We start from the raw sequence: 23,380 nt of genomic DNA, 5'->3' as shown, positions 1-23,380 counted from the left end.
AGCAAGGCTACGCGTGGGCGATTTCAGTAAATGGGGTGGGTGCAATTATGAGCTTCAACGGTGGTTTTCTAATAAATGGGATTTGCGACAACCTTTTGGTTTCTTGGAAAGTCTTATAGAAACTATTAATTTTTTATCCTTCTAATTCTCCTTCCAAGACAGTGGACCGATTTTTTCCGATCGCAAAATTATAGATTAATCACCCTAGAAACCCTGGTGCAGCATAGTACGAGAAACAACGCATCGTACCACAAAGAAGAGAAAAAAGCCTTCCCCGAAAGAGACCCGGGGAAATGCAGATATCTCACGCACCACCCGCAGCGGCCGAGACGTTGCATTTTTTATGCTGTAAACACCAGTCAGTAAAAGGACCTGAATTCCAGCAATGGCCTCCACTTACCGACATAAAGACCGAGCATACCAAGCTTGCAGCAGCGGCGACATACACGCAGATAAAACTTTCCCCGAAAAGTCAGTATATATCATCCACTAGAAAATTACACAACACTTACATGTTGTGCCATGCGGACACGATGATGACAAGCGCCTGATCACGCAGCTTCTCAGACAGCGAGGAGAGCAGCTGGCCACTCGTTCCGGAGACAATCTGCCTGACTTGTGATTGCGGATACTCCGGGAGCAGGGCGAACAGGTCGTTCGATGCTAGGTTGACGAATATGGCGCCACTGATAGACAAGCCTAGCGTCATGCCGCTTAGTTGGGCTGCGGAGCCTGCGTTAGCTGGGCATACTGCAGAGAATTAAAGGAACAAACCGAGTAACATAAGAGTCAGCCCATTGGGTGCCTCGGCCGGGACCACGACAGCCTGGATGACGCCAAAGGCGGCCTGGGTGTAGGCGCCAGCTCCAAGCCCCAGCACAATCTCAAGTCCATAGATCACACCTGATGGGGTGTCGACATGAACAATGGTAGCTGTTAGTCGGCGGTATTAGCACTTGATCACTGGGAAAGCGCACTCCACGACTTACACATCAAAACAGCCGGGATCAGGGCAATTATACTGCCGCCCACGTACCACGGCTTGTAGTAGCCGACATGAGACATCATGACACCGCTAAGGGGAATGGTGGTAATTAGCAGGAAGATGAACGGGAGTAGACGGACGGCAGATTGGATCGCGTTGTCTCCTTGTGTGAACTGGAAATAAATAGGGACGTAGTAGACACTGACATAGGAAACAGCGCCTACCGCCGCACAAGAGATAAAAAGTAAGACTGGCTCCTTCTGGGCGAAGAGGTGGATTGGCAAAATGCGTCTATCGGTCGAGGTGGCAATGTTGAAACCCTGTTGGAGGCCGAAAATAATCCACAGAACGCCGGAAACAACGAACAGCGCGATCGTCTGCCCGCTGTTCCATGAGTAAAGAGTTCCACCGAAGTTGATGCCCATTACCAGAGTTGTAAATGCTCCAACACTGAGTACTGTGCCCGCCCAGTCGAAGGTGGCCAGTTTCTGCCATCGCGAGGTTCCAGGTAGGGGGTCGTTAGATGGGAGGACGAATAGATAGGTTGGCAGCAAGATGGCGCCGAACAGCAGGTTGATGTAGAATGCCCAGCGCCAAGTATACAGCTCAAACGCGCCGCCGACAACAGGACCCAGAACCGTCCCGAGACCCCAGACCAAGCCACTAGCAATGAACTGTCAGTGGACGATTCGTCGACTTTCGGAAAAAGTAGGCTCACCTCAAGCTTAGCCATTTTGGGCGTTCTTGGCTGGAGGTGTTCATGGAAATTAGAGCAAGCAGGCCAAAATACATTCCATTACCGCCTGCTCCAGCAAAGACTCGCCCGATGATCTCGGCGTCCATCGTGTGCGCCCCGCCACAAAGTGCAGAGGCTGCCATGAACACGATGGTGGATACAATGAACACCCACTTGGCATCAAAAAGTGTGTATATTTTACCAAATGGCAGGATCATTGCCATTCCCCCGATCATAAACCTATACAGTGGAGTTTGTCAGCCCGCGGCATCTCTCCAATGCTCACTCCTCCCATCCACGTACCCGACCGACAGCCATGGCAAATCTTCGACCGCGTTGAAATCGTTGACAATTTTCTATTGAGGCAAGACGGAAAATATTGGTAAGTATGCACCTCTCTCGTGACAGTTGAAATGGAGAGGTGGGGGGCGTACCGGAGCGATGTTGGCAACAATTGTATTGTCGAGCGAGTAGACGAAGATGGCCGTCAGGGTACTGAACAGAAATAAAAACCACTAACACAGTCATCGATCTCATTAGCCCGACCTTGGGAAGCAACCTTGGAGCCAAACTTACCTTGAAGCCGGTGATTTGCCGCTTTTCCTGTGAATCCAGCGACGAATCACCCTGGGTGAGCTTTTCTGCATCCTGAAGTGACTCAGGCCGAGAGGAGGTAGATGCTTTAGCCATCAGAATGAATTGAAGTGAGTAAATCCGTAGGAACAAACATTAATGCGATACAACCGTAAACGCTAGGTATATAACTCCGTATATGAAATCCCCGGAACATTTCAGGGGATGAATTTGTCACCCCGGGCCAATTTCTTTCCGCAATGAAGGATACATTATAGCACCTCGGCACCGTTTATCAGGCCAAGATCCAGCATTCCATCAAAAGTTGCCGACTGTACGTCGTTCCGCTTCGTGATTCGTCAATTCCCTCGTCCCTTGCCGAGGCGGAGACTTTTATAGATCTCCGGCAGATCTACACTCCGGGGACGACCCGCAGTGGAGAAACCTTGAAAAGTCTCCGCCTTTATGACTAAGAGCTCCAATTCCCGAGGCCTGAGTCTACATACTATTCAAAGCTCATAGAACTTCTTTGTCTCCACTGGTGAGCAGCAGTTTACGGCAGTGTATAGTCGCCAGTGCACCATATCGTAGTTTCCATATTAAATTTTGACCGCTTTGTACACCGCCAATTTACCATTACCTTACCATACGAATTCTACCTAGGTGCCTACCTAGGTAGGTAGGTATGGATATTAGCGGTGATTACTAAGTTTCTGTATGGCAGAAACCCTATTGTTAAATTTGGTCCATTCCGGCTGCTGTGGATTCGACTCTTCTCCCACTCGCACCTGCTGTGGACTCAACCTTTCCCTCCCTTCGCACCTGCTCCATTTCTTCCATCTCGGATCATATTGACTACCCATAATGGATGAAACTCAAGGCCCAAACGGCAGAGCACCCCAGAGTATGCACCTTGCCTCTTCGTCGTTTCTTTAACATATCCTTTCCTTCACGCTTCAACCGACTTTCCTCCTCAAGTACCGCAAGAATGACCTCTCTAAAAACTGATGGCTCTACAGGCTCGAATATCTCTCTTCCTGCGTCCGTTTCTCGTACCGTCCCTTCCTCATCCTCTCTCATGAGCAAACTTCCGGATGGATACGTTATCCACCATTTTTCCCGCCTTAAGTTGCTCCGTACCTGTGCCAAATTTCTTGTCGAGTCCCTTCAGGCATCAAAGTCAGAAAACCAGTGGCTTGTCATTCTCGGCTTGTCTAAATCAGCAATACAAAAGCTCGATGAAGACCACAGTTGCTTGGAGGGAATCGAGTACCGGTTTGCATGGGAAGGGAGTGCTGGGCTACTTAAGATAGTCCCTTCCTTCGAGCACGACTCGGTCACAGATGGGTTTACTAGGGTACTGGATCTTGCTCTTATCGCAATGGGACTTGTGTCAACAACTAGCAGGAAGTGGGTGGCTACCACGACGTATAAGCCAACGGCGAACAAAGGGAAGCAAGCTGATCAGGGATTTCTTCCGCCATCTCGCCGCCCATCTGCCCCCGGGCTCCCTCCCGGCTGGCCAACCCTCACCATTGAGACGGGGCTATCTGAATCGTTATCTCAGCTTAGGCAAGATGCTATATGGTGGCTGTCTAACTCTTCCGGCGAGGTTCGAATCGTCTTGGTCATCTCTATTTCGAAACGAAAAGATAGAGTCTTTATCGAAGTATGGCAACTGGCGCCACCGAACAGCCCGCGACCCCTCACAAGAGCATACATTCAAACCCTGTGCCAACAAAGTCCGAACGTCCCCCCACTAGTCCAACAGCCAGCAGTGTCGCAGCAAGCATACTGTGCACACGAGGTCGAGATTTCCGCTAATGGCGTGACTGGTGCCCCGCTTACACTACCATTTGTTGCAGTGTATGATAGACCACCGGCACAAGGAGAGGGAGACATTGTCCTAACAGGGCAGGATTTCCTGGATATTACTAGTGATCTGTTTTGATTGCCGGGCCACCCTGCTTCCCAATTTTCACGAACGGAATAAGAAAGACCGAAATCCCAGTCGTCACCGCGGCGAAGCGGAAGGTGAAGAGATAAGGAACTAGATCGGTGGTTGTGGCGTTCGCTTTTTCCTTGAAAGAAATGTATATTGCAGTTGAAATCCCCAGTGATAGATTCCCACATAGCCTGGTAATAGTATTGAATATCCCACCCGCAAGCGACTGCTGCTCCGGCAGCGAGTTCATAACGTACATCTGTGTAGCTGTTAACATCTCCAGATCTCATTTAATTAAAAGGCTACAGCCGCGTGGAGTAGCCACAATGCGCTGCAGACCGGTACAAACTCACATTTGTTACGTTGTACTGTATATCCATCCCAATGACCATCAATATCAGGCTTGGGAAGATGTACGCCCAGTACGGCGCCTCTTCTCTGAGAAAGCTCAGAATGAGGAAGGCTACCGTGTATGTCACAGTGCCGATTCCCATTAGAATCCGATTGCTTACTTTGTGGAGAACAAAAGCACAGACAACATTGACTGCTATGCCGCCAATGACCATGGGTAGCAGCTCAAGGGCGATCTTTATGGCGGAGTCTTTGCGGACATTCTGGAGCAATAGGGAGAGCCAAAATGTAGCGGCGGAGAACCCCATCTCCCCTAAGCATTGGACAGTGACCACCTGTGCGTAATGTGTTATGTCAGCAAATTGAGTTGACACTATTTCCCCCAGGACCAGCAATGGTGTACGCACCGCGGAAAATGTTCGGTCCTGCCATATACCGAGCGGCATTATCGGGAATTGCGCTCTTGACTCCCACCATACGAAACAAACAAGCAGCGCAGACCCAACACAAAGCAGTGCAATTACATATCCCGTACTCCAGCCATGTGGAGCACCAGCTGCCAGGCTTCAAATAGTCAGCAGCAGTACTCCGCGTGGAGTGAAACTAGTTATACTCACGACAAAGAAGCAGTCAGTGACGCAAAACCCACAATGATCAATACCGTCCCCGTGACATCGAACCGTCTCAGGGACTCGATAGACAGGGGCACATTATTACCCTCGTCCGGTGGGAAGGCCCAGGCGCCCACTATAGTGAATATAGCATAGAGAACTGCAAGGGCGCGGAACGACGTCTGCCACGTGGAAATATCTGCCGCGATGCCAGATATAACCATACCACCTACGTACCCAAGTGGATTTCCGGCACTGAAGCATGCAAAGGCGCGGTTTTTGCGGACAGAAGAACTCTCATACACAGCGCCAAGTTTGCCGATTGCAGGTGGAACCACGCTGGCGGAGAATAGCCCGATGACACCCGAGAAGACATTTAGGTAGATCGGGGAGGAGGCGAAACTGGCAGCTAAGACCGCAAAGGTGAATCCCACCATGCCAAAAAGGAACAGCTTTTTGCGGCCGCAATTGTCGGCGATTCGGCCGAACATGAGGAGGAAGGCGCCACTTGTGAGACTAGGCCATGAGCAAATATCAGTTCTGCTCCACCCTAGTAGGATAGCCTAGGTATTACTGACGAGCAGCCGGCACTTATCCAGGTGATTTCTGCAATGCTCATGTCCAGATCATGGCCAATAACGGCGGTCAGACCGACAGTGAGTCCCGTGAAAAAGGATTCCTGTGCAAATGCTATTGTTGTTGCTATCACGAATAGAAACTCTTGGGTGGTTGACTTTAGGCAAATTGGTCTGCTCCCTCTTTCGGGGTCGCCAGCAGAGGGCAGCTCGTCAAGATCATGTTGGTCTTTCTGTCTCATCATGTTGAATATATTGAGTAGGCTCATAGGCCAAACACGGTGATGCTTGCTCTTACCGAATGGGAACCCAGGAGGTTCGGCGGTGATAGAAATAGTAAAACCTTGCTGTTTCAACGGACTACGCGGATGAAAGAAGGCAAAAATGGATGCTCAAGTTGTCGCACGTAGTTTCGAATGACCTTGGCAATACAACTGTGACAGCTGTTTATATGTCGTACAGGTTTTTAACCCACAAGCAAGTCTGGAGGATATCGTGAAACTAGAGTGATCATGCGATGTGGGAACGCAGGAGACTTTCAATCGCACTCAGCAAGAGAAATAGTGAAAAGGACGGACACTCAAAAAGGTCCGGTGACAAAATGTCGATCGATCATGGACGAAAGTGTAGTTTGGGTGAATATTGACGGATAACAGCATTCTTGGCTAATTCATCAAGAATGGGGCTGAATAGGGGCATAATAAAGGCAAGGGGGTTGGGCAACGCAAGAAAAAACAGTTCTAGACCATAGTACTAGTGTTAGCGGTGAAGGCCAACTCATGGGAAGTGAAAAGGTCAACCTCCTATAAATTAAATTAAAACATTCCAATTTGGTCCAGGCATAGTATTGAGATATTGAGATATTGAGATATATCCTGTCCGGCGTCGGTCCGTCGAACCAAATTCTCCTCCGCAGCTGCCGAGATAAATACTCGACTCGTAGTACACAGCTAGTTACTAACCAGATTCCAGCTATTTAGCCGTATGCCCTATTTTTCTACAATACACACACTCTTGATCCATTGGTCTACGCTTTACGGAGTACTAGGCGTTACACTTCCCACTGCGTTCGACAACAGCCTTAGAAACCTGCATTGATAGATCTCATATTATCAAGCACAACCTTCCCCTGAAACCCCTGGATTGATTCCTTGTTTATTGCAGGTGTGTGCCTCATGTCCTCAAAATTCTGTCAATCAACCCTGCCATCGTACATAAAGTAGGACTCGCCTGTAGCTCGTGGAGGAAAACATGGGCACCAAAAACAAGCTTGATCTGCTGTAGGAGATATGCTCCCTGAAACTCACTGCGAATAAACGCAAAAAAATTATCTTCACTGGTAAACTCCATGGCTGGCATGGCTAGCACGCCAGCCCATATAGAAGCAAGCTTCTGCTCTGTTGTGTGAGCAGTATCATTGTCATTCCGCTGCATGTAGGAATCCCACGTTGCAATATATCTTCGAGAAAGAGCTTGACGATCGACTTTGAAGTGAACATTGAGGGGGAAGCGATCGATGACCTCGATGTGCGGCATAGCCTCCATGTATGGAAGATATGGTGCCAGGGCGCTCTCAATTCCATCCAAAATTTTATCCTTCGCGATATCCTCGGCAGGGATTACATACGCAACGAGTAGTTTACCCATTTCTTTGATCGGAGAGTCGATTGCCAGTGTCACAGCGTCCGCAAATCGACCGGTCCTCATGAGTGCCGCTTTCACCCCAGCTAGTTCAATGCGCATGGTAAAAACGGTAACCTGATGGTCCCGTCGGCCAAGATAGTAAACCTGTCCAGACGAAGAGTCGCGTCGAACGAAGTCTCCCGTCCGATAGAAACGAGTTGTTTCATCCAATCCTGGGAGATCTTTGATGTTGATGAATGAAGTCTTGTTCTTCTCTTCGTCGTTTATATATCCCAGTGATACTCCAGGCCCACCTATGAAAAGCTCTCCGACCTCTCCGTCGGCGACAGGCTGCAATGCGTCGTCGAGAATATAGGCAATAGTATCTCCGGTCGGTTTTCCAATGCTCATGGGCTCAGAATGGGTGTCGTTTATGGAAAGCTCGTGTGTAAGAGACCAGCAACATGTTTCAGTAGGGCCGTAGGCATTGATTAATCGAGTGGGGGCCGCGCCGCTTTCGAGCAGTCTGGCAACAGCCTTGGGACTAGCCGCATCGCCACCGAAAAGGACCATCCTCAACGTCGAAAAAGCCCCTGGCGTAGTGAAAGAGACGAGATTGAGTAAGGCAGTCACAATGATCATGACGGTGACCCCCTGCTTTCGGAGCGTTGCTTCCAGAGTACGCCCGTCAAAGGCATCAGCGTAGGGCAGAATAGCAATCTGCGCCCCCACAATCAGCGGCGCCCAGATTTCCACGAGTGTGTAGTCGAATGTCGTGGGGATATAGTGTGCCATGATATCAGAGGGCTTGAGTGGGCTGGTGGGGATGTGATGGATAATGTGGAACAGGGAGAGCGCTGATATTTGAACCCCTTTCGGTTCTCCTGTTGTGCCTGAAGTGAACAGGATGTGGGTTCGGTGGTCAAGGGCTGTAGTGACTGGGATTTGTTCTTCAAGCCCATCCATTTGCACTGAGGACAGGAGCGTACCCCGGTCACTTACCGGGATACATGTGAACATAGGCAGGCGCAACTTGTTTGGCTCGTCCACGATCAGATACTTCACCCCGACACCAGCCAGCTTGCACTGTATCTTCTCGTCGCTCTCATCTGGATAGACGGGAACTAGCGTCCCACCAGCATACATCACTGCTAACTGAATGATAACGTTCCATGATCCGGGGCTGACCAAGACTCCCGTTGGCTCTTCTAGGGCGTATGCGTTGCTGCGTAATTGGGAGGCCAGGGATAATGCGCTAATATGTAACTCTTCGTAGGTGATCACTGAGTCGATATCGGTAATAGCAGGAGACTTCGGTTGTCGACAGACATTATCAATGAATAGCTGCGCGATACTGGTGTTGGCCTTAACCCGTTGGTGGTAAACGCAGTGGGGAGAGACCTTGGTCACAACACTCATTTTCCAGATCTTTGGTTGAGATAGTTGTGTTCGCCTTGCTATCTGGTCCGATTCTATACACTATCAAGGCTAGATGAAAGCGTTATGGCCTGCCATTTTGCTCGCACTATACGTCACTTAAACCTTCTATACAGCTGCAATGATGCCCAAGGCTTACACAAAAGTTAAAAAATTATCACAGTTAGCCAAAATCGCGATAAAATTGTTTGTGTCAATATATTGCACACCGCTATTTCTCCTATGTGCTATTTGATGCAGGTCTTGCAGGATACATTCTATGGCCTACTCTAACATACCGTTGTCTTCCAATCCGGGCAGAAGTTCATGCAGAACGCTGACTTTAAATCAAGCCAAGATGCCTATCAAAACTCTATTTGTTGCTCCATTACAGGTGCTCTCGAATACTAGGGATAGATGTAAGGGTTGCACAGTAGGTGACCAAAACCGTAGTTCAAGCCACAAAGCAAGAGCTCGGTTTGTAAGACAAACATCTAATTCAATGATACAATTCACGCCAAGGACATTGATAGTAATGTGGGCAAGTAGCAACTTTTACAAATAAATAGGCCGTCTTTCTTTACAGCAAGTCGCTTTGCTGATGTGGTTAAAGAGGCTAAATCTGAACTTTGGTGGATAATAGAACTCAAATATAGACAGATAGGGTCGACAACTATTAATTTCTGTAGGAATATGTCTACCCAACATCTTGTCCCAGCTTTACGACTGTGTCGCTTATTACTGCCAGTTTTGTTTTTCGACTTGCGCTGCAGATAAGAAACCGGTATAATCATTCTGTATCCGATTTACACAATAAGCAGTATGATCAGCGCGTATGCAGGACTGTCATTTATATTTTGAGCACAGAAAATTGGTGAAAAAAGCCTCTAATTTACCCACATCTTCTAGATCTCCAACGAAAGCGACATGTTGGTCGGGCGTAGGAGTATCATGCAGCCCTCTGGGCCGATGCCATACCGCCGATGAGCATTACCAGACAGTTTGTAGCCTTGACTGTCCACAAAGACCTTTGTGTAGTCGTATCCAGTAACTGGGTTAAATGGTCTGAAGATGGCTGGGGTCTCTATCCACTCAACAGATTCTGATGCGTTGTGGACAAGGTAAACCCCGACAGTCCCAGCCAAACTCTCCTGAGCCCCTCGATTCAGGCGGTTAATTAATGACGATGGTTGGGAGAGTTTCGTGGAAAGTTGCTCCACACGAGCCATCTGGCCTTCGTTAGCAATATCGCCCCCAAAGACGACCAGATGCCATTGGCCTGTACTGAGGAGTTGCTCCTGTAGGTGCCAAGGGCGAGAATCACTTTGATTTAGCACAAGTTCACTGGGTATTCTGCGGCCAAGGATAATGTGTTGAGCAAGATAGGGTTTGCTATGAGGGGAGATATCTTGGTTTTCAAGGCAGAGTGTTCGATGAGCTGCATGGGTCCCTGCAGCGGCTACTAGGAGGCCGGGCGCATAAGTTACCCCTAGTCCAGATGCTGATGAGTTCTCTTCGGCAAGTGTTGATATCAGGTCTTTGAATTTTCCCTCCGATATATCCAGCGTGGTGATCTCAGGGATTGAGCATAGGCCCTGACACATTCGCCGATCAAAGGAAATCAATCGCTCTGCCACGGGGAGACGCTCTTCCTGGTATGTCTGTAGGACACGTGGGATTGCTCTGCCTTTCAAAACAAGAGCCAACTTCCACCCAAGATTGTACGAATCCTGAATGCTGACATTCATTCCTTGGCCGGCCTTTGGAGAATGCGTATGGAGGGAGTCGCCTGCAAGAAAGATTCTATCATGCATTGAGAAAGTACGACAAATTCCTCTTCCAACCTGAATTGGGAGTGTGAGCCCCTGAACGCATAATGACGCCGGGTGAAAGGGGAATCTGAGGACTAACATGGTAAATAGTGGACCATTCAATAAGGGACGAGGCGAAGGTATATGGGTGGAGGATCCCTCTCAGAAGGCCAACCAGCAGCGACGGGTTATGGTTTTCCTTCAACTTCGTAGCAACGGCAGCGGATAGCTGAATGTAAAAGCGAACGATCTTTCGCTCCCGAGGTATTATCATGATATTCCCTCCAAGGGATTTGATAATGCATCTCTTCCGGACATCGGCTGTGTATCGATTAGCAGGCTACTACCCAAGCAGTAGATATGAAGACAAACGAAAGTCCGTGATGGGTAAGCAGTCGATGACTCCCCAGTAGTCCTCATCTGACACCGTATCTCTTTCAAGCGCCAATCCTAGGCTTTTTCGAACCCAGCTATGAGCACCGTCGCAGCCTATCAAGTATTTTGCTCGGACCTGTGTTGAGATCGCCGACTCCTTCATTAATCAGAAACAGGCGCGTGAAAATCAGTATGTCAGTCTCGAGTCCCGTACCTCTACATCCGGCCTAGTATCTGTTTGGAGATGAACTTGGACAGGGTAAGCGCTCATATCGTCCGGCTTAACCGAGTCAACGTTCAAGGAGATTGGAGTCATGCCCCACTTGAGGTCGATGTTTCTATGACTTTGTAAAAACCCCAAAAACTGCTGTTCTACCTTCCCTTGTCCCAACGTAGCCTCTTGATATCTAGACAATCCCTGATTGTGATTGGTCGCGACGTTTATCCTGCGAATTTGGCCATCGAATTGGTCCTATGATTTGCTTGTCAGCGACAAGGCCTTGAAACGCCCTAGTGTATGCCTTACCCATATACAAACCTCAATGGTCCTATTGGCTTCCGCCCAAACAGCACCAATTCCAAAACTGTCCAATATTTCGAATGTCCTACTTTCCAGCCCGTCGGCATGCCCTACTTTGGTGTGCGAAAGCTTCTTCTCAACAACCAAGGTTTTGATTCCTGTCTGAGCCATCCAAGTGGCGGCCATCAGCCTGTCCGTACGTCAGTTAGAGCTTTATTGAACAGAATTTTATGCTTAGATAGTCACCCAGATGGGCCAGCTCCAACGATGATAACATCAAACGTCTCCGGGGAAGCCATAATAAAAGTTTGTAAGGGAGACAAGAGGTGTCCCTTTGCTGCCAGATTGATGCGGGCCTTTATAGTATTCCTTGGGGGAAACCTCTCGTCAAATTAGTAGAAATGGTTAGGCAATGTTATAAAAATACTGCATGGGTCTGCAAAGCGTCAGTTTATAGTAAGGGCCCTGGGATCACTACTAAACTTTCACAGTACATATAACTCCTGCGGCAAGAATTACCTTTAACTTCTGGTCTGTGAACGGACGTTCCAGATGAAATCAAGTCCCTTTGCAATTGGGTTAGACATGGCGATGTGCAGATGCCAAGAGACCTAGAATCCAGATGGAAGCCCAACTGAGGAAGTCAGTAGCGCGACGAGGGACTGATTTACATATGCATTGATTTACTCCGTAATCTGTGATGCTCGAACTAGTCCCGTGGGCGCTTCCTTGACTCACCGACTAGTTTCTCTCCAAATGGAAGGATAGATTTCTTGAATTCCAAGTCAGAGGTACTACTACTTTGAGAAGGCAATAAGCTTCTAATAAATAGTTTTCTATTATTTGATATTATCCATCTACATCTGGGCAATTACATTTACCTGCAGTCCAAATGTACTATCCTGCCCTGTATTCCTGGTCAGGGATGAGGATTTCGCTATATTCCGTATAGGAGGACGGTAGCCATGGGCTTTGTATTCCTCGCTCATTTAGCCAAGGAAGTTTTTGCGCTAGTGCGCGACAAACAAGGCCGTCAGGGTTTTGACAGATGCCGTCGAAAGATGGAAGGTATAGTGATCTACCGTGGCATGCGTCTGTTGAAGCAGTACATCCGTCACTGTCCCCAATGTTCACGCAATAACACGAGGAAACACCGACCATATGATTTGCTACAGCCTATCATCGGACCACCTATACCCTTCCATACCTTCCATACCGTCTGCATAGACTTCGCGGTTGCCTGCCGACTTCGAAGGCAGGTTATAATGCCATTGCCTCTATCACCTGCAAATTCACGAAGAGTAGGGCGTTAAACATAGACCGCCAGAAACCTCGGACGAATTTCGGATCCCTATCAGAGATCCATAGTGGGCAATCCCCCGTCGGCGGACTTTATATGGGCGAGGATGGCCACGGCCCAGTCTTTACTCGTCCATGTTGCTTTGCCAGGGATAGCGCCAATACGTTTCGTGAATTTGCATCCGCTCATGAACTCCTTCCCCCCCTTCTGCCTGTCTTGCAACGCATCATAAGCAGGCTCACGAACAAGGAGCCCATTTACCAGCAACACAGAAAGCATCGAGATATGCAAGTGAACCATCAGGCTTGTCCGTCCCGCACACTTTGCACCACGCCTTTCGCGTCAAAATTGAATCCATAATGGTAGAAAAGTCCAGCTATCCTCGCAGCACGGACCAAATACAAGTCAGCGTTAGAGAAATTATGAGCCTCCTCTCGAAATGTTTGCCAGAAGAGGCTCTCGAGTTCGCGGTAGCAATCATAGTAGTGCCACCCTTCTGAATCCATCCGGCCTAGGAGATTCTCAATCCCATATAGCGCAAAGCCGAATGGTAGGATCCTTGATTCGGCCCAGTCGACAATCCTGTGATATTTCCGGTTTGGGGATTGATAAGGAGATTCATCGTGTTAAGGTCACCGTGGCTAAGAACGAAAGGGAGGGCTTTTGAGAAGAGAGACGGGAGCTCCTTACGGATCCTTTCTAGGTTTGGTGTAAAACGAGATGGTAGGTCGCGAGCAAGAAGGTCAAAGTTTGATCGAAACTCTTTAAGCAAGGTCATGGTTGCATCTGAGGATAGCTGTAGATCGCTGTTCCATGACTGTGCGAAGAATCTGTTCTAAAATGTTAGTTGTCACAAATGAAGCAAAGGATTTGCTAGGCGTACCTTGCAAAGTCCTTGATAGTGTTACACTGTCTGGACATGTCGTCTGGAGGAATGCGCGCCATTATATGAGCAGCCCAGGAAGACAGTCCATCTCGTAGATATGGACTGGCCGCGAATCACCCAAGGTACCGAGATACTTGCAGCTAGCCACAAAGTCGGGATGGATAGCTTTGGCAAGGATAATGTTGTCCATGTCAATGGTATAGTTTTCATCTCGGAACTGGAAGAGCTTGGACTTGTTAGGCCCCGCTATCACGGTATAGCTGCACACTCCTTGCATCTGTAAAGCAGTGGACACACCACCAGCGCGAGAAATAGCGAATGCATCGCATTGCTGTCTTGTGACAGTAGTGCTCGAATTGAAGAATTCATCAATTGCGCTGTCAAGACTGTAAAGAACATAAGTCGTCATTGTGGTAAAGAAGTAGGACGAGGGAGGAACTGGGAGACAATGTAAAGAGAAGTGAGAACTAAGTTGATTGCTACAGCCTCGTATAAGACTCACCGCCATTTAATACTGTTATCCTACCCCCTGTTGTTGCACTACTAGACAAAGAAAGGTGGAATTACTCAATCGTCTATCAAACTGATCCCGGGTAGAGGATAATTGTAACGCTGGCATTACGTACCTCGACGTAATTATCCACTTGCGAAATTGAACTAAAGCGGTGTTATTCAGTAGTTTGACGCGTCCGGCCTGTGGTTAAATAGGTCTATTGATTTCGTGAAACGAGAAAAAGTGGGATGGATATTAAAGCTGTCATGATACAAGTATGTCGAGACATGTTGATAATAATGGAACGCTTTCTCCGCTGGGAAATCAAGACGCCAATGCAAATGATACAATATAAACAAACAACACCTGAAGATATATCGCGAGATGACACAAATACAAGCCCAACTCTACAAACTAAAGATCCCACTCCTCTTCTTCCCATGCGGGTAAACAATCAGAGCGGAGATAAACAGCCCAACCGAAATACCAATCGCTGTCTGGATCATACCATATCCCAGCGAGGTAAGCGAGCTATTAGAAGTCGCATTGGTACTAGAGACATTACCCGACGCCACAGCCTCAGCATACTCCAAGCCTGAAATGATAGACCCACTAGACGCAAGACCAGACGGAACGAGTGTAAAGATACCAGGGATAATAGCCGCAGCGGCATGGCCATGCCACAACCGACTATACAAATTAGCCAGAAGGCCGATGGTGAACGCGCCCACAGTATTAGCAACCTGATTCGAGCCGAGCTTCTTCGTGCTAAAGTAGTTCGTGACGTAGCCACAAACACCCATGAAGATAGTCACCGGCAACTGTTTCGGCTTGGACTGATTAATCAGCGCAGCGAAGAGACAGAACAGCGCGACGAAGGGGAAATGCTGGATATATTCATTTCCCCAGACCTCCGGCAGATTTGAACACGTCGATTCCCTCGTAGCATTACGGTCCATCAGTCCGTAGACCGTCGTACCGACGGTAACGCCGTAACCAAGGAAGAGCGAGTAGATAATCGTGAAGACAAGCCTGATCGAGCCGGCGTTCATCTGGTGCGACTGCAGCTCGAGACTACTGCTTAGCACGGCGAAGCCTGGTAGGATCATTGCGATGGAGGACTGCGCCATGGCCGAGAAGCAGAAGACGCGCTCGCCGTTGTGCTGGATGCTGCCGAACGCGCGCGCGATGAAGGAGGTGATGACGGCGGCGGTGACTTCCAGTACGTTTGAGTATGTTGCGGAGTTTGGCGCGACGACGTGCTGCATGAAGCCAACTAGACAGCCGAGGATGAAGATTATAGGGAGGTCGATGGGACGGGCGCTGAAGGCGTATGGGCCGACGGCGACGCTGGCGCAGCCGGTTAGGAAGATAAGGAGCCAGCGGTTGTAGCGGGGCTTGCGCTGCATGATCTCGTCTAGGTCGTGGGTTGCTTGTTCGACGCCGATGAGGTCGTGGACGACGTTTTTGTAGATGTTGTGTGTCTCTGCGAGACGGGAGAGATCCAGTCCCTGGACTACGCGGATAATCTTGACCTCGGCGGTGCGGGTTAGCGGGTCGTCGAAGGACATGAACATGCATCCCGGGATGTACATGAATTGGGCTTTGATGTCCAGGACGTTGGAGGTCATCATCATGTACTCTTCGAGGCGGTGGGTTGGGGCGCCGTATTTCATTAGAGCGCGGCACAGCTGCATGATGTACTGTTGACGCGCGAGGATGGCGGCAATGTGGACGGTGAGCTTGATGTTTTTCTTGCTCTTGCGCTTTTGCTTCTTTCGCTCTTTTGGATTTGCGGGTGGGGGACCCGTGGCTCCGGGGACCCCGATCCGGCCCAGATCCATGGATGCATTGATTAAGGAGGAAGTATAGCTGTGGGTTGGTTTGCTGGGGTGGTTGCCATTGTTGTACCATTTCAACTTCTCTTTCTTTCCACCCGGTGTCACTGTGCCGGATGCTGGAACGCTTTCTGTGTCCGGGTCTGTTTCTGAAGCCGTGGAGACGACACTCATCCGGCTCGCAGCTTGGAGGTTGTTGGCATATACACGGAGCAGTTGTGACAGAAGTCCTCCGGGTGGACCACCGGGTGTTGCCGTCCCATCTGGGGTTCCTGGGGTTGTCGAACCGGAACGTGGTTCTTCGATACGTGGACGCCGTGGCTCGCCCTGTGACCCCATTCGTTCCACCAAGAGCCGAGCTTGTGAATCATAGTCTGTTCCTGGGAGCCGGGCTTCTTCGTCGACTGCCCGGCGAGCCTCGAATCCTCGGATATCGTCTGTTGCTCCATAGTACTCTGGTAACATCGGCGCATCCAAGCCGTCGGCATCTCTTTCGTGGGGTCGTCCAAGCTTCTCGGCTATTGTGCCAGCGCGATTCCGAATCCGCCGGCTTGCTGTCCGCCATCTTTGGGAAGTAGAGATGCTAGGGTTCCGGCTGTCCTCGTCTGGATGGATGGTCTCTGTGTTGGTATCGAGATTGTGCTCCTTGTCTTCGGCTCGGTCCCCCTCGGCTATCTCCGCAGAAGGAGGGATCGACGGAAACATTTCCTGCGCGTCCGACATGGCGCGACACGGCAAAGTTGGATCCCTCGAGGAGTTGGCAAAAGTGTGTAACTTATGTCCTTTCTAGATGGGAATATTAGAGGAATCTTCTGTCGGCAAAGCTAATGCGGCAATGGTCTAGTGCCAGCCCCACAAACGGTCGCACTTTAGAAAGAAGAAAGAAAGTGAAATGAGGGGTGGGTTTCTTTTTTGTCCGAAATGAGGAGAACCTGGTTCAAGGCCCCACGTAATGCAATTGAAGTTCTGGCCATACGCGTTCAATTGGAATATCATCTGTTCCTGGCCTGACCCAATTGGGGAACAGAACATATCCGGAGATCCATATGGATATCTGATAGGCTGATCTTATTTCTGACACTTGGATGACATCTGACATCAGATATTTGACATAAAAACAAGCTTCTTAGCTACTAAGCTGCACTAATTTTGTTGATTTCTATACATTGTTCTTATATTAACATACCTAGATACATATCACACATACATAGCCGTGCTAACGATCTGAACAGATTTCTTTAAAAGTCTCAAATGTTTCCTAAAAAAAGCCGGCATTTGCCTCTGGACTGCGCCTCCATCGGCCATCGGCATTAATGTGGGCCGTGGCCCCACTTGAAGAATCGAGAATGTTCATGTTGGGATTCTAATTGGGCCTAGACATGTTGACGCTTATATTCTATTAAAAAAGACATTCTATAGTTAAGGCTAGATGGGTAACAGTCCTTGTATATACCTCGGTTGTAAATGTGGTATATCCGCTATATCCGCTATATCCGCTATATCCTTATAATGTATGTAGGTAAATAACCTTGGATTGTCTGAAATAATTACTTTAATCTTATTTGTATTCTACATAGATCAGGCATATGGAACTGACTATAAAGGGATCGTATAGTTCCTTGTTTATTCTACTGTGGCGTAGTCCTAATTGGTGACCCACAACATCCTCATCGTCATTATCATCACTATCATCATCACCACTACATGACCATCATCACCATCATCACCCTCTCTAACTCTTCCTATATCTCTACAATCTACAATCTACAATCTAGGACCAACCCCTATATAAACATTACCCACAAACCTATCATCCAAGCCTAATGCCAAATTCCAAATCCAAATCCAACCCCCTCACATCCCCCGCAACACCAATAGCCCTCCAACCCCACCACCTCCTCTCCCCACCCGCCGACCTCCTAACCAACACCGCAACAACCCTAACAATAACCCCAACCCAAGACACCAAATCCCCCTCACAAACCTTCACCATCCACCGCATCCGCGCACACGAAAACCCCCGACAGCCCAGACCGCACCGTCCCCCTCTACACCGTACACGGGAAACCATGGCCGAACACAAGTCGCGTACTCTGCGACACAGAGGGCGTCCCAGTACTCGTACTACGACGCGTCTGGTTATCGCGGAAATGGGTAGTCCGGGTTCCCGACCAACAGGGGGATTTATTAGTTGCTTCGATGCCGTGGGGTGAAGGGCCGGGGTCTATAATCGGGGTCGGGGGTGGGTTTGAGACTCGAAGTTCGGTTCGTGAATGCGCTTGCGGTCATGTCGGGGTCGGTTGTAGGAGAGGGAGCCGGGACTGTATATGGTTCTGTGGACGAGCCACCGCCTTATAGTGCTGTTTCTGGGGTTGGGGTTGGGCGTGAGGGGAATGCGGATACACATGCAGATGCAAATGCAAATGCGGGGGTGACGCAGAGAAATGAGAAAGAGGTACATTCACAACCCGCTGAATGTCTAATAACATCACCATCCGCCAGACATACGTTCCATCCTCCTTCTCCCTCCCTCCTCCCCTCTTACGACTCTGTTCGTCGAGACTCGCCGAATTCCCTGCGTGATCTGCTCGATGCCATCGAGTCGCCGCAGGAGCCGGTGCCGGCTGTCTTGTTTCGTTCGTCTACGTCTACATCTTCGTCGCAGAATGCCAGTGCTAGTACCAGTACTAGTTCCGATCCTGGAATAGGGTCGGCACATACGAATACAGAAGCCCCGCGGTCGGAGGTTGAGTTGAGAGTGATGCAGCTAGCTGCATCAGGTACGGGTGTCATGATGGGTAACCAGAAGATCATGCATATCACGCGACACAATGCGATGGATTACAGTAAATCCAAAGCGAGGTTGAGGCCGAGGTGGGAGGTTGAGGTTGCTGAGGGTGTTGATTTGCTGCTGGTAAGTTTGCTTGTTTCAATAAGGATGTAGAGGATGATACTCCGCATTTTGCAAGTGTCGGGATATTTGATATGATATACTGACATCCCGTGTAGGCAGTGAATATCGTGCTGATTATGTCCGAGTCATCTCAGAACAAATGGAGGTAAACAGTGTGAAAAGGAATTGATTGGTGTAATATAATGGAATTTGCATGAGTTATGTAGGACTAGACTGCCAGTTCCAATGGGTAAGGATTCTTGATTCTAAAGGATCATCTCGCCCTCTCTCTCTTCTCTCGCTCGCCAAGCTTTTTTTTTAAAACCATACATTCGTCAAGGGAACAGATCTTCTTTTGTTCCGTATTAAGTATTTCGTTGACCTGGGAAGTCTTTCTCGTCAAAAAAACAAAAACAATGTCAAAACAGTCAAACCGAGCATATTCGCATCAGGAATGTCTAATTCCAAAAGCTTATGACTGAAGCTTAGCCAGGCGCTTGGTCATGAAGTCAAAGAAGGAGAACTGGCTTGGCCGGTTGCCGTACTCGTACACGAAGCGGCTGGCCAGGTAGCTGCCGAAGATGGCACGGAGGTAGTTCTCAGGGACCTAAGAGTAATTAGCGAGAATTCAAAAACAATATTAGAGAGGGAAGGGTAGACATACACGTTCCAAGATGGTCTCCAGACCAATCTTGTCCAACAGACGACGGGGGAGAGCGTCGCCAAGCACAGAGCGACGGAGCGCAACATTGTCCCAGAGCTCGGTCATCTGGAGTTCCTCGTCAAGCTTGGTGATGGCCAAGCTGAGACGGTCACTGAGCACACTGCGCAGCACACCAGTCTGCTCGTGTTCGCGCCAGATGGCCTCGAACTCGAGAGCGGCGTTCGCCTGGATGACCTCCTGGACTTCACGGACGTAGGCCTTGTAGAATTCGGGGACACTGCCATCCTCGCGGATGCACATGTTCTCGACGAACTCGTCATCATTGAAAGACAGCGAGGCCAGAACTTCCAGGGAGGAGGATGTCACACCACCCTTGTTGGCGGAGGCATCCTTGTACAGGATGGCGCCGGCCTTTTCGAGGCGCAGCTTCGCATCCTGGGTGATGAACAGGTTGGCACCTTCGACGATGTAGGGAATGATGGTCTTGTTGTCCCGGAGGAGCTTGCCGACGGAGGCCAGGTCGATGGACTCGGGGCGGCCACCGCAGGGCACAAACAGATCGAACTTCTCCTGCGAGCGCAGGTGGTATGTGTTACGGAAGACCATGCCGTTGTGCACAACCTCGCCGCTGGGGAGCTTGACATTCTTCTCGTCCACCAGGACACGGTAGCCCTCGGGGGAGAGCTTGGTCAGATCAAACTGGGAGATCATCGCGCGCTTCTTGGCCAGGCGGATGAGCTCTTCGTGGTTCAGACCGTTGGGGTCGTAGATCACACCGGATCCATCAACAATGGCTCCGTACTTCTCGTTGGAGAGAAGAATCTCGTTGGATCCAAGATCACCGTCAGGACCACCAGTCTGCAGCTTGAGTAGCGTGGAGGGGTCGATGTTCAGCTTGCGCTGGATTCCGAGCACGTACTGGCGGACCGAGAGAGTGGTCATGCCGTAAGAATCGTGGGGAATACCACCCAGCTTGGGGCTCTTGCCAGTGAAGAACGACTTCCACCAGGGAGCGCCACGGCTGCGAGCGTGCTCGGTGGCCCAGTTGACAAGCTCAGCGGTGTTCTCGTCGGGACCCATGAAGAGGATCTCGTCCTTGCCGTGCAGATCAACAATCGGGTCCTTGATACCGGGGCTGACCGGGGGCAGGAGCAGGTCGAGGATACTGTCAATGTATTTCTCGAAGGCGACCCGCGCCTTGTCCTGGTGGTCCGCATCCAAGAGGATGACACCCTTGGCACCGCCTTCGGGGATATCCTTGTTCTTGCGCTGTTGCGTATTGGCCAGGTTGTAGTTTTCATCGAACAATGAACGAGCGTTGATGTTGTATGCTTCACCGTTTCGACTCTTGACGATACGGATACCGCCACGAGCGATATCACGGAACCGCAGGTGGAAGCCGCGGAACTCGGAGCTGATGATCAGGAACATGCCGTAGAGGGGCTGGGGGTATTCGTGCTCTGGCAAGAAGTCCGGCTTCAAGCGGAAGCTGAGAGCCACCTTGGTCGGGGTGAAGAAGTTGGTCTTGAGGATGGAGGAGTTGAACACGCGGAAGGAGGTCATAACCATCTCGTCGTGCTCATTGAGGGCGGTACCACGGATGAGCTGCTTCAACTTGGCGCCATCGAGGACCTCGTCGACCTGCAGACGCAGGTAACTGAGGGTGGGGAGGAAGTCATCACCGGATTCCTTGGTCTGAACGTAGTGGGTGTTGGCGAAGTCAAGGTAGAGCTTGTGGATCAGCTCGGGGTACTTGTTGATAATCTCGAAGATGTAATCAGCAGTGAAGGTCTCGGTACGCAGGCGCTTCTTGATCTTTGAGAGCAACTCTGCGTGGACACTGTTGTTGCCATCCAAAAGAGCAGCCAACGAAGTGTATTCTGAGCCCAGACGGTTAAGGAACTGCTGTACGAATACCCACGCGCAGTGAGCGTAGATTGTCTCCTGCAAGCTAAGACGACCAGAGGCGAAGTGGCCCTGGAAGCGGTTCTGAGGGATACAGTACAAAAGGGAGACCTCCTTCATGATCTGGTGGATAGCAGCCTCAATGGGAGGGAATTTGGCTGAGATCTCAGAGTTGTCAGAGGGACGCAGGTAGAGCGAAACCACAGTGATTCCGTTGGAGAAGTTTTCCAGGTACTTGCGGGAGCTGGTCAAGCGGTAGTAGTGGTACAAATCCGACAGGGCACTGAACAATCCCATGGCGGATCCCTGGCGGTAAGCAATCACCAGGCGCTTTTCCCGGCTTCCCTCGATCTCGAACATCTCAATGACGGGACCGGAGCGACCAACGGCCGTGGCGATAATTTCCTGGTAGATCGTCTTGGTGTTTGGGGTAGCCTTCTGTAAGAAGCGCTTCTCTCCAATAATCTCGATGTTGGTCTCATTCGGTGAGGGGTTGGGGTTGGCGAACTGGCACTTGTACACGAAGTAGCAGCGGAGCTGCTGGCCGTCGTCGCCGGGCAGAGCGCTAGGCGAGCGGAAAGTCTCCACACGGTAGCTGTTGGCACCCTTGGAGTGGTTGATGTACTTCTCATCGATGCGCTGTTCGTAGCGGGGACCATCGACAGAAACCATACCGGGCCTACTGGTATCGATGTAGACAGCATGGTCCTCGGCCTCTTTGTCCAGGCGAATCTCCAGCTGCTTATCATCGCGGGCATAGGCGGCGACTTTGGCAGCGTAGAGAGATAGGATCTGGGTCACGATGGCATCCACCGACTCGGTCTGGAAGTAGGTATCGTCGATGCCGAGCTTGTTGTAGAACCAGGTGGTTTCGGAAATGACAAAGTCACTGGGGAAGAAGCCCTTCTCCTCCAAAATGTCCATCACTGCTGGGAATTAGCTAATTGTAACATCTCGATATCACCAGTCAATTCCACTGACCTTGTTCCATTTGCTTCTGCTTGCCCTCGAATTTAGCCGCAATGTAGCCCGGGTCCTCCTCAGAGAGCACGCGGTGCGGGGTACCAGGAATGCCCAAGTGGGTGGGCTGCGGGGACGGTTGTCGCGTCGCACTTCCAACGGCATGGTCTAGGTGCTTGTTGTGTGGGGGAAAGCGCTGGAAACCGATGGGGGTGCCGGAGCCGGAGCTTCCATCCTGGCTCGCAAAGAGCTTAGGTTGAGGGCGATTAGGCAGGCTCGCGCCATTGCCATTGAGACTCTCCGACTGTGAGGTAGGTAGGGGAGACGACATGATGTAGTATGTAAGGTAAATCTCTTAACACGTAAGAGCGAGAAGATGAAAGAAGCTATATTAAGTCAATCAGCATGAGCATCCATGGATGAGCTGAGATGAATCATCGACTTGGCACGTGTGGGGATGAGATAAGGCAACACAAAGAATGTTCTTATCTTTTCCCGGGACAGGTCCCGAGGTGATAACAGGCAAGGAGAGACAAGAAGGAGAAGATCTTGGAAAAGTACTTACTGGCAAATACAATGATCACCGATCGTCGCCATGGACTGAAGGTGAGAAAAGGGGAAAGATGGTTTTTGGATCAGAACCAGAAAATCCGGGGAACCCTAGTCTTTTTATACAAGACTTGATTTTCGACTTTTAACAATAATATTCTCTATTAATCCCTATTTAATTCTCTATTATAATATATTAATATAGAATTGAATTTTATTTTCTATTATTATTACATACATCCACCCCCCCTTGACCAGTTATAACCGATGGTAGGCGGGAGGTTCAACCGTATAGAGGTCTCGAAGCCCATTGAGATCCGCAGTTCCACCCTGTTCCACCCCAAAACGCTCATTCTCTGTCCACTTTTGAC

At 49.8% G+C, this 23,380-nt stretch overlaps 10 protein-coding genes across 10 annotated transcripts; 2 read left to right on the top strand and 8 right to left on the bottom strand.

The window, feature by feature from the left end:
- Positions 1–304: 304 nt before the first annotated feature.
- N7519_004044 (Major facilitator superfamily domain general substrate transporter) lies at positions 305–2,411 on the bottom strand (the record flags this gene model as incomplete). The annotated part of the gene is made up of 9 exons (XM_057290820.1): positions 305–346; positions 401–458; positions 513–723; positions 775–933; positions 990–1,648; positions 1,704–1,961; positions 2,025–2,077; positions 2,156–2,236; positions 2,298–2,411. 9 exons carry the CDS (start codon positions 2,409–2,411, stop codon positions 305–307), a joined length of 1,635 nt encoding a protein of 544 aa, XP_057152022.1.
- An 871-nt stretch (positions 2,412–3,282) lies between these two features.
- Positions 3,283–4,245, top strand: N7519_004043 (uncharacterized protein; the record flags this gene model as incomplete). The annotated part of the gene is made up of 1 exon (XM_057290819.1): positions 3,283–4,245. One exon carries the CDS (start codon positions 3,283–3,285, stop codon positions 4,243–4,245), a length of 963 nt encoding a protein of 320 aa, XP_057152021.1.
- Positions 4,229–6,021, bottom strand: N7519_004042 (Major facilitator superfamily domain general substrate transporter; the record flags this gene model as incomplete). The annotated part of the gene is made up of 5 exons (XM_057290818.1): positions 4,229–4,498; positions 4,593–4,925; positions 4,998–5,154; positions 5,208–5,717; positions 5,780–6,021. The coding sequence occupies 5 exons, from the start codon at positions 6,019–6,021 to the stop codon at positions 4,229–4,231; spliced, it is 1,512 nt and encodes a 503-aa protein (XP_057152020.1).
- A 928-nt stretch (positions 6,022–6,949) lies between these two features.
- N7519_004041 (amino acid adenylation domain-containing protein) lies at positions 6,950–8,818 on the bottom strand (the record flags this gene model as incomplete). The annotated part of the gene is made up of 1 exon (XM_057290817.1): positions 6,950–8,818. One exon carries the CDS (start codon positions 8,816–8,818, stop codon positions 6,950–6,952), a length of 1,869 nt encoding a protein of 622 aa, XP_057152019.1.
- Positions 8,819–9,720: 902 nt separating this feature from the next.
- On the bottom strand, positions 9,721–11,820 carry N7519_004040 (putative FAD monooxygenase; the record flags this gene model as incomplete). The annotated part of the gene is made up of 6 exons (XM_057290816.1): positions 9,721–10,604; positions 10,660–10,947; positions 10,999–11,158; positions 11,216–11,473; positions 11,540–11,711; positions 11,768–11,820. The coding sequence occupies 6 exons, from the start codon at positions 11,818–11,820 to the stop codon at positions 9,721–9,723; spliced, it is 1,815 nt and encodes a 604-aa protein (XP_057152018.1).
- Positions 11,821–12,875: 1,055 nt separating this feature from the next.
- Positions 12,876–13,100, bottom strand: N7519_004039 (Integrase catalytic core; the record flags this gene model as incomplete). Its single annotated transcript, XM_057290815.1, has 1 exon — positions 12,876–13,100. One exon carries the CDS (start codon positions 13,098–13,100, stop codon positions 12,876–12,878), a length of 225 nt encoding a protein of 74 aa, XP_057152017.1.
- A 232-nt stretch (positions 13,101–13,332) lies between these two features.
- N7519_004038 (uncharacterized protein) lies at positions 13,333–14,116 on the bottom strand (the record flags this gene model as incomplete). The annotated part of the gene is made up of 3 exons (XM_057290814.1): positions 13,333–13,651; positions 13,705–13,747; positions 13,834–14,116. The coding sequence occupies 3 exons, from the start codon at positions 14,114–14,116 to the stop codon at positions 13,333–13,335; spliced, it is 645 nt and encodes a 214-aa protein (XP_057152016.1).
- A 491-nt stretch (positions 14,117–14,607) lies between these two features.
- Positions 14,608–16,761, bottom strand: N7519_004037 (threonine/serine exporter family protein; the record flags this gene model as incomplete). The annotated part of the gene is made up of 1 exon (XM_057290813.1): positions 14,608–16,761. One exon carries the CDS (start codon positions 16,759–16,761, stop codon positions 14,608–14,610), a length of 2,154 nt encoding a protein of 717 aa, XP_057152015.1.
- A 1,100-nt stretch (positions 16,762–17,861) lies between these two features.
- On the top strand, positions 17,862–19,101 carry N7519_004036 (uncharacterized protein; the record flags this gene model as incomplete). Its single annotated transcript, XM_057290812.1, has 3 exons — positions 17,862–18,192; positions 18,345–18,952; positions 19,048–19,101. 3 exons carry the CDS (start codon positions 17,862–17,864, stop codon positions 19,099–19,101), a joined length of 993 nt encoding a protein of 330 aa, XP_057152014.1.
- A 290-nt stretch (positions 19,102–19,391) lies between these two features.
- N7519_004035 (glutamate dehydrogenase (NAD(+))) lies at positions 19,392–22,791 on the bottom strand (the record flags this gene model as incomplete). The annotated part of the gene is made up of 3 exons (XM_057290811.1): positions 19,392–19,538; positions 19,596–22,426; positions 22,482–22,791. 3 exons carry the CDS (start codon positions 22,789–22,791, stop codon positions 19,404–19,406), a joined length of 3,276 nt encoding a protein of 1,091 aa, XP_057152013.1. The 3' UTR covers positions 19,392–19,403.
- Between the last annotated feature and the right edge of the window lie 589 nt (positions 22,792–23,380).

Source organism: Penicillium mononematosum (assembly GCF_028829835.1).
Source record: "Penicillium mononematosum strain IBT 11891 chromosome Unknown utg000002l:1.0-8112719.0:1.0-8118358.0, whole genome shotgun sequence".
In the NCBI taxonomy this organism is placed as follows: domain Eukaryota; kingdom Fungi; phylum Ascomycota; class Eurotiomycetes; order Eurotiales; family Aspergillaceae; genus Penicillium; species Penicillium mononematosum.
Note: the sequence above shows the minus strand (reverse complement) of the source record. Positions and strands in the feature narration are given on the sequence as shown.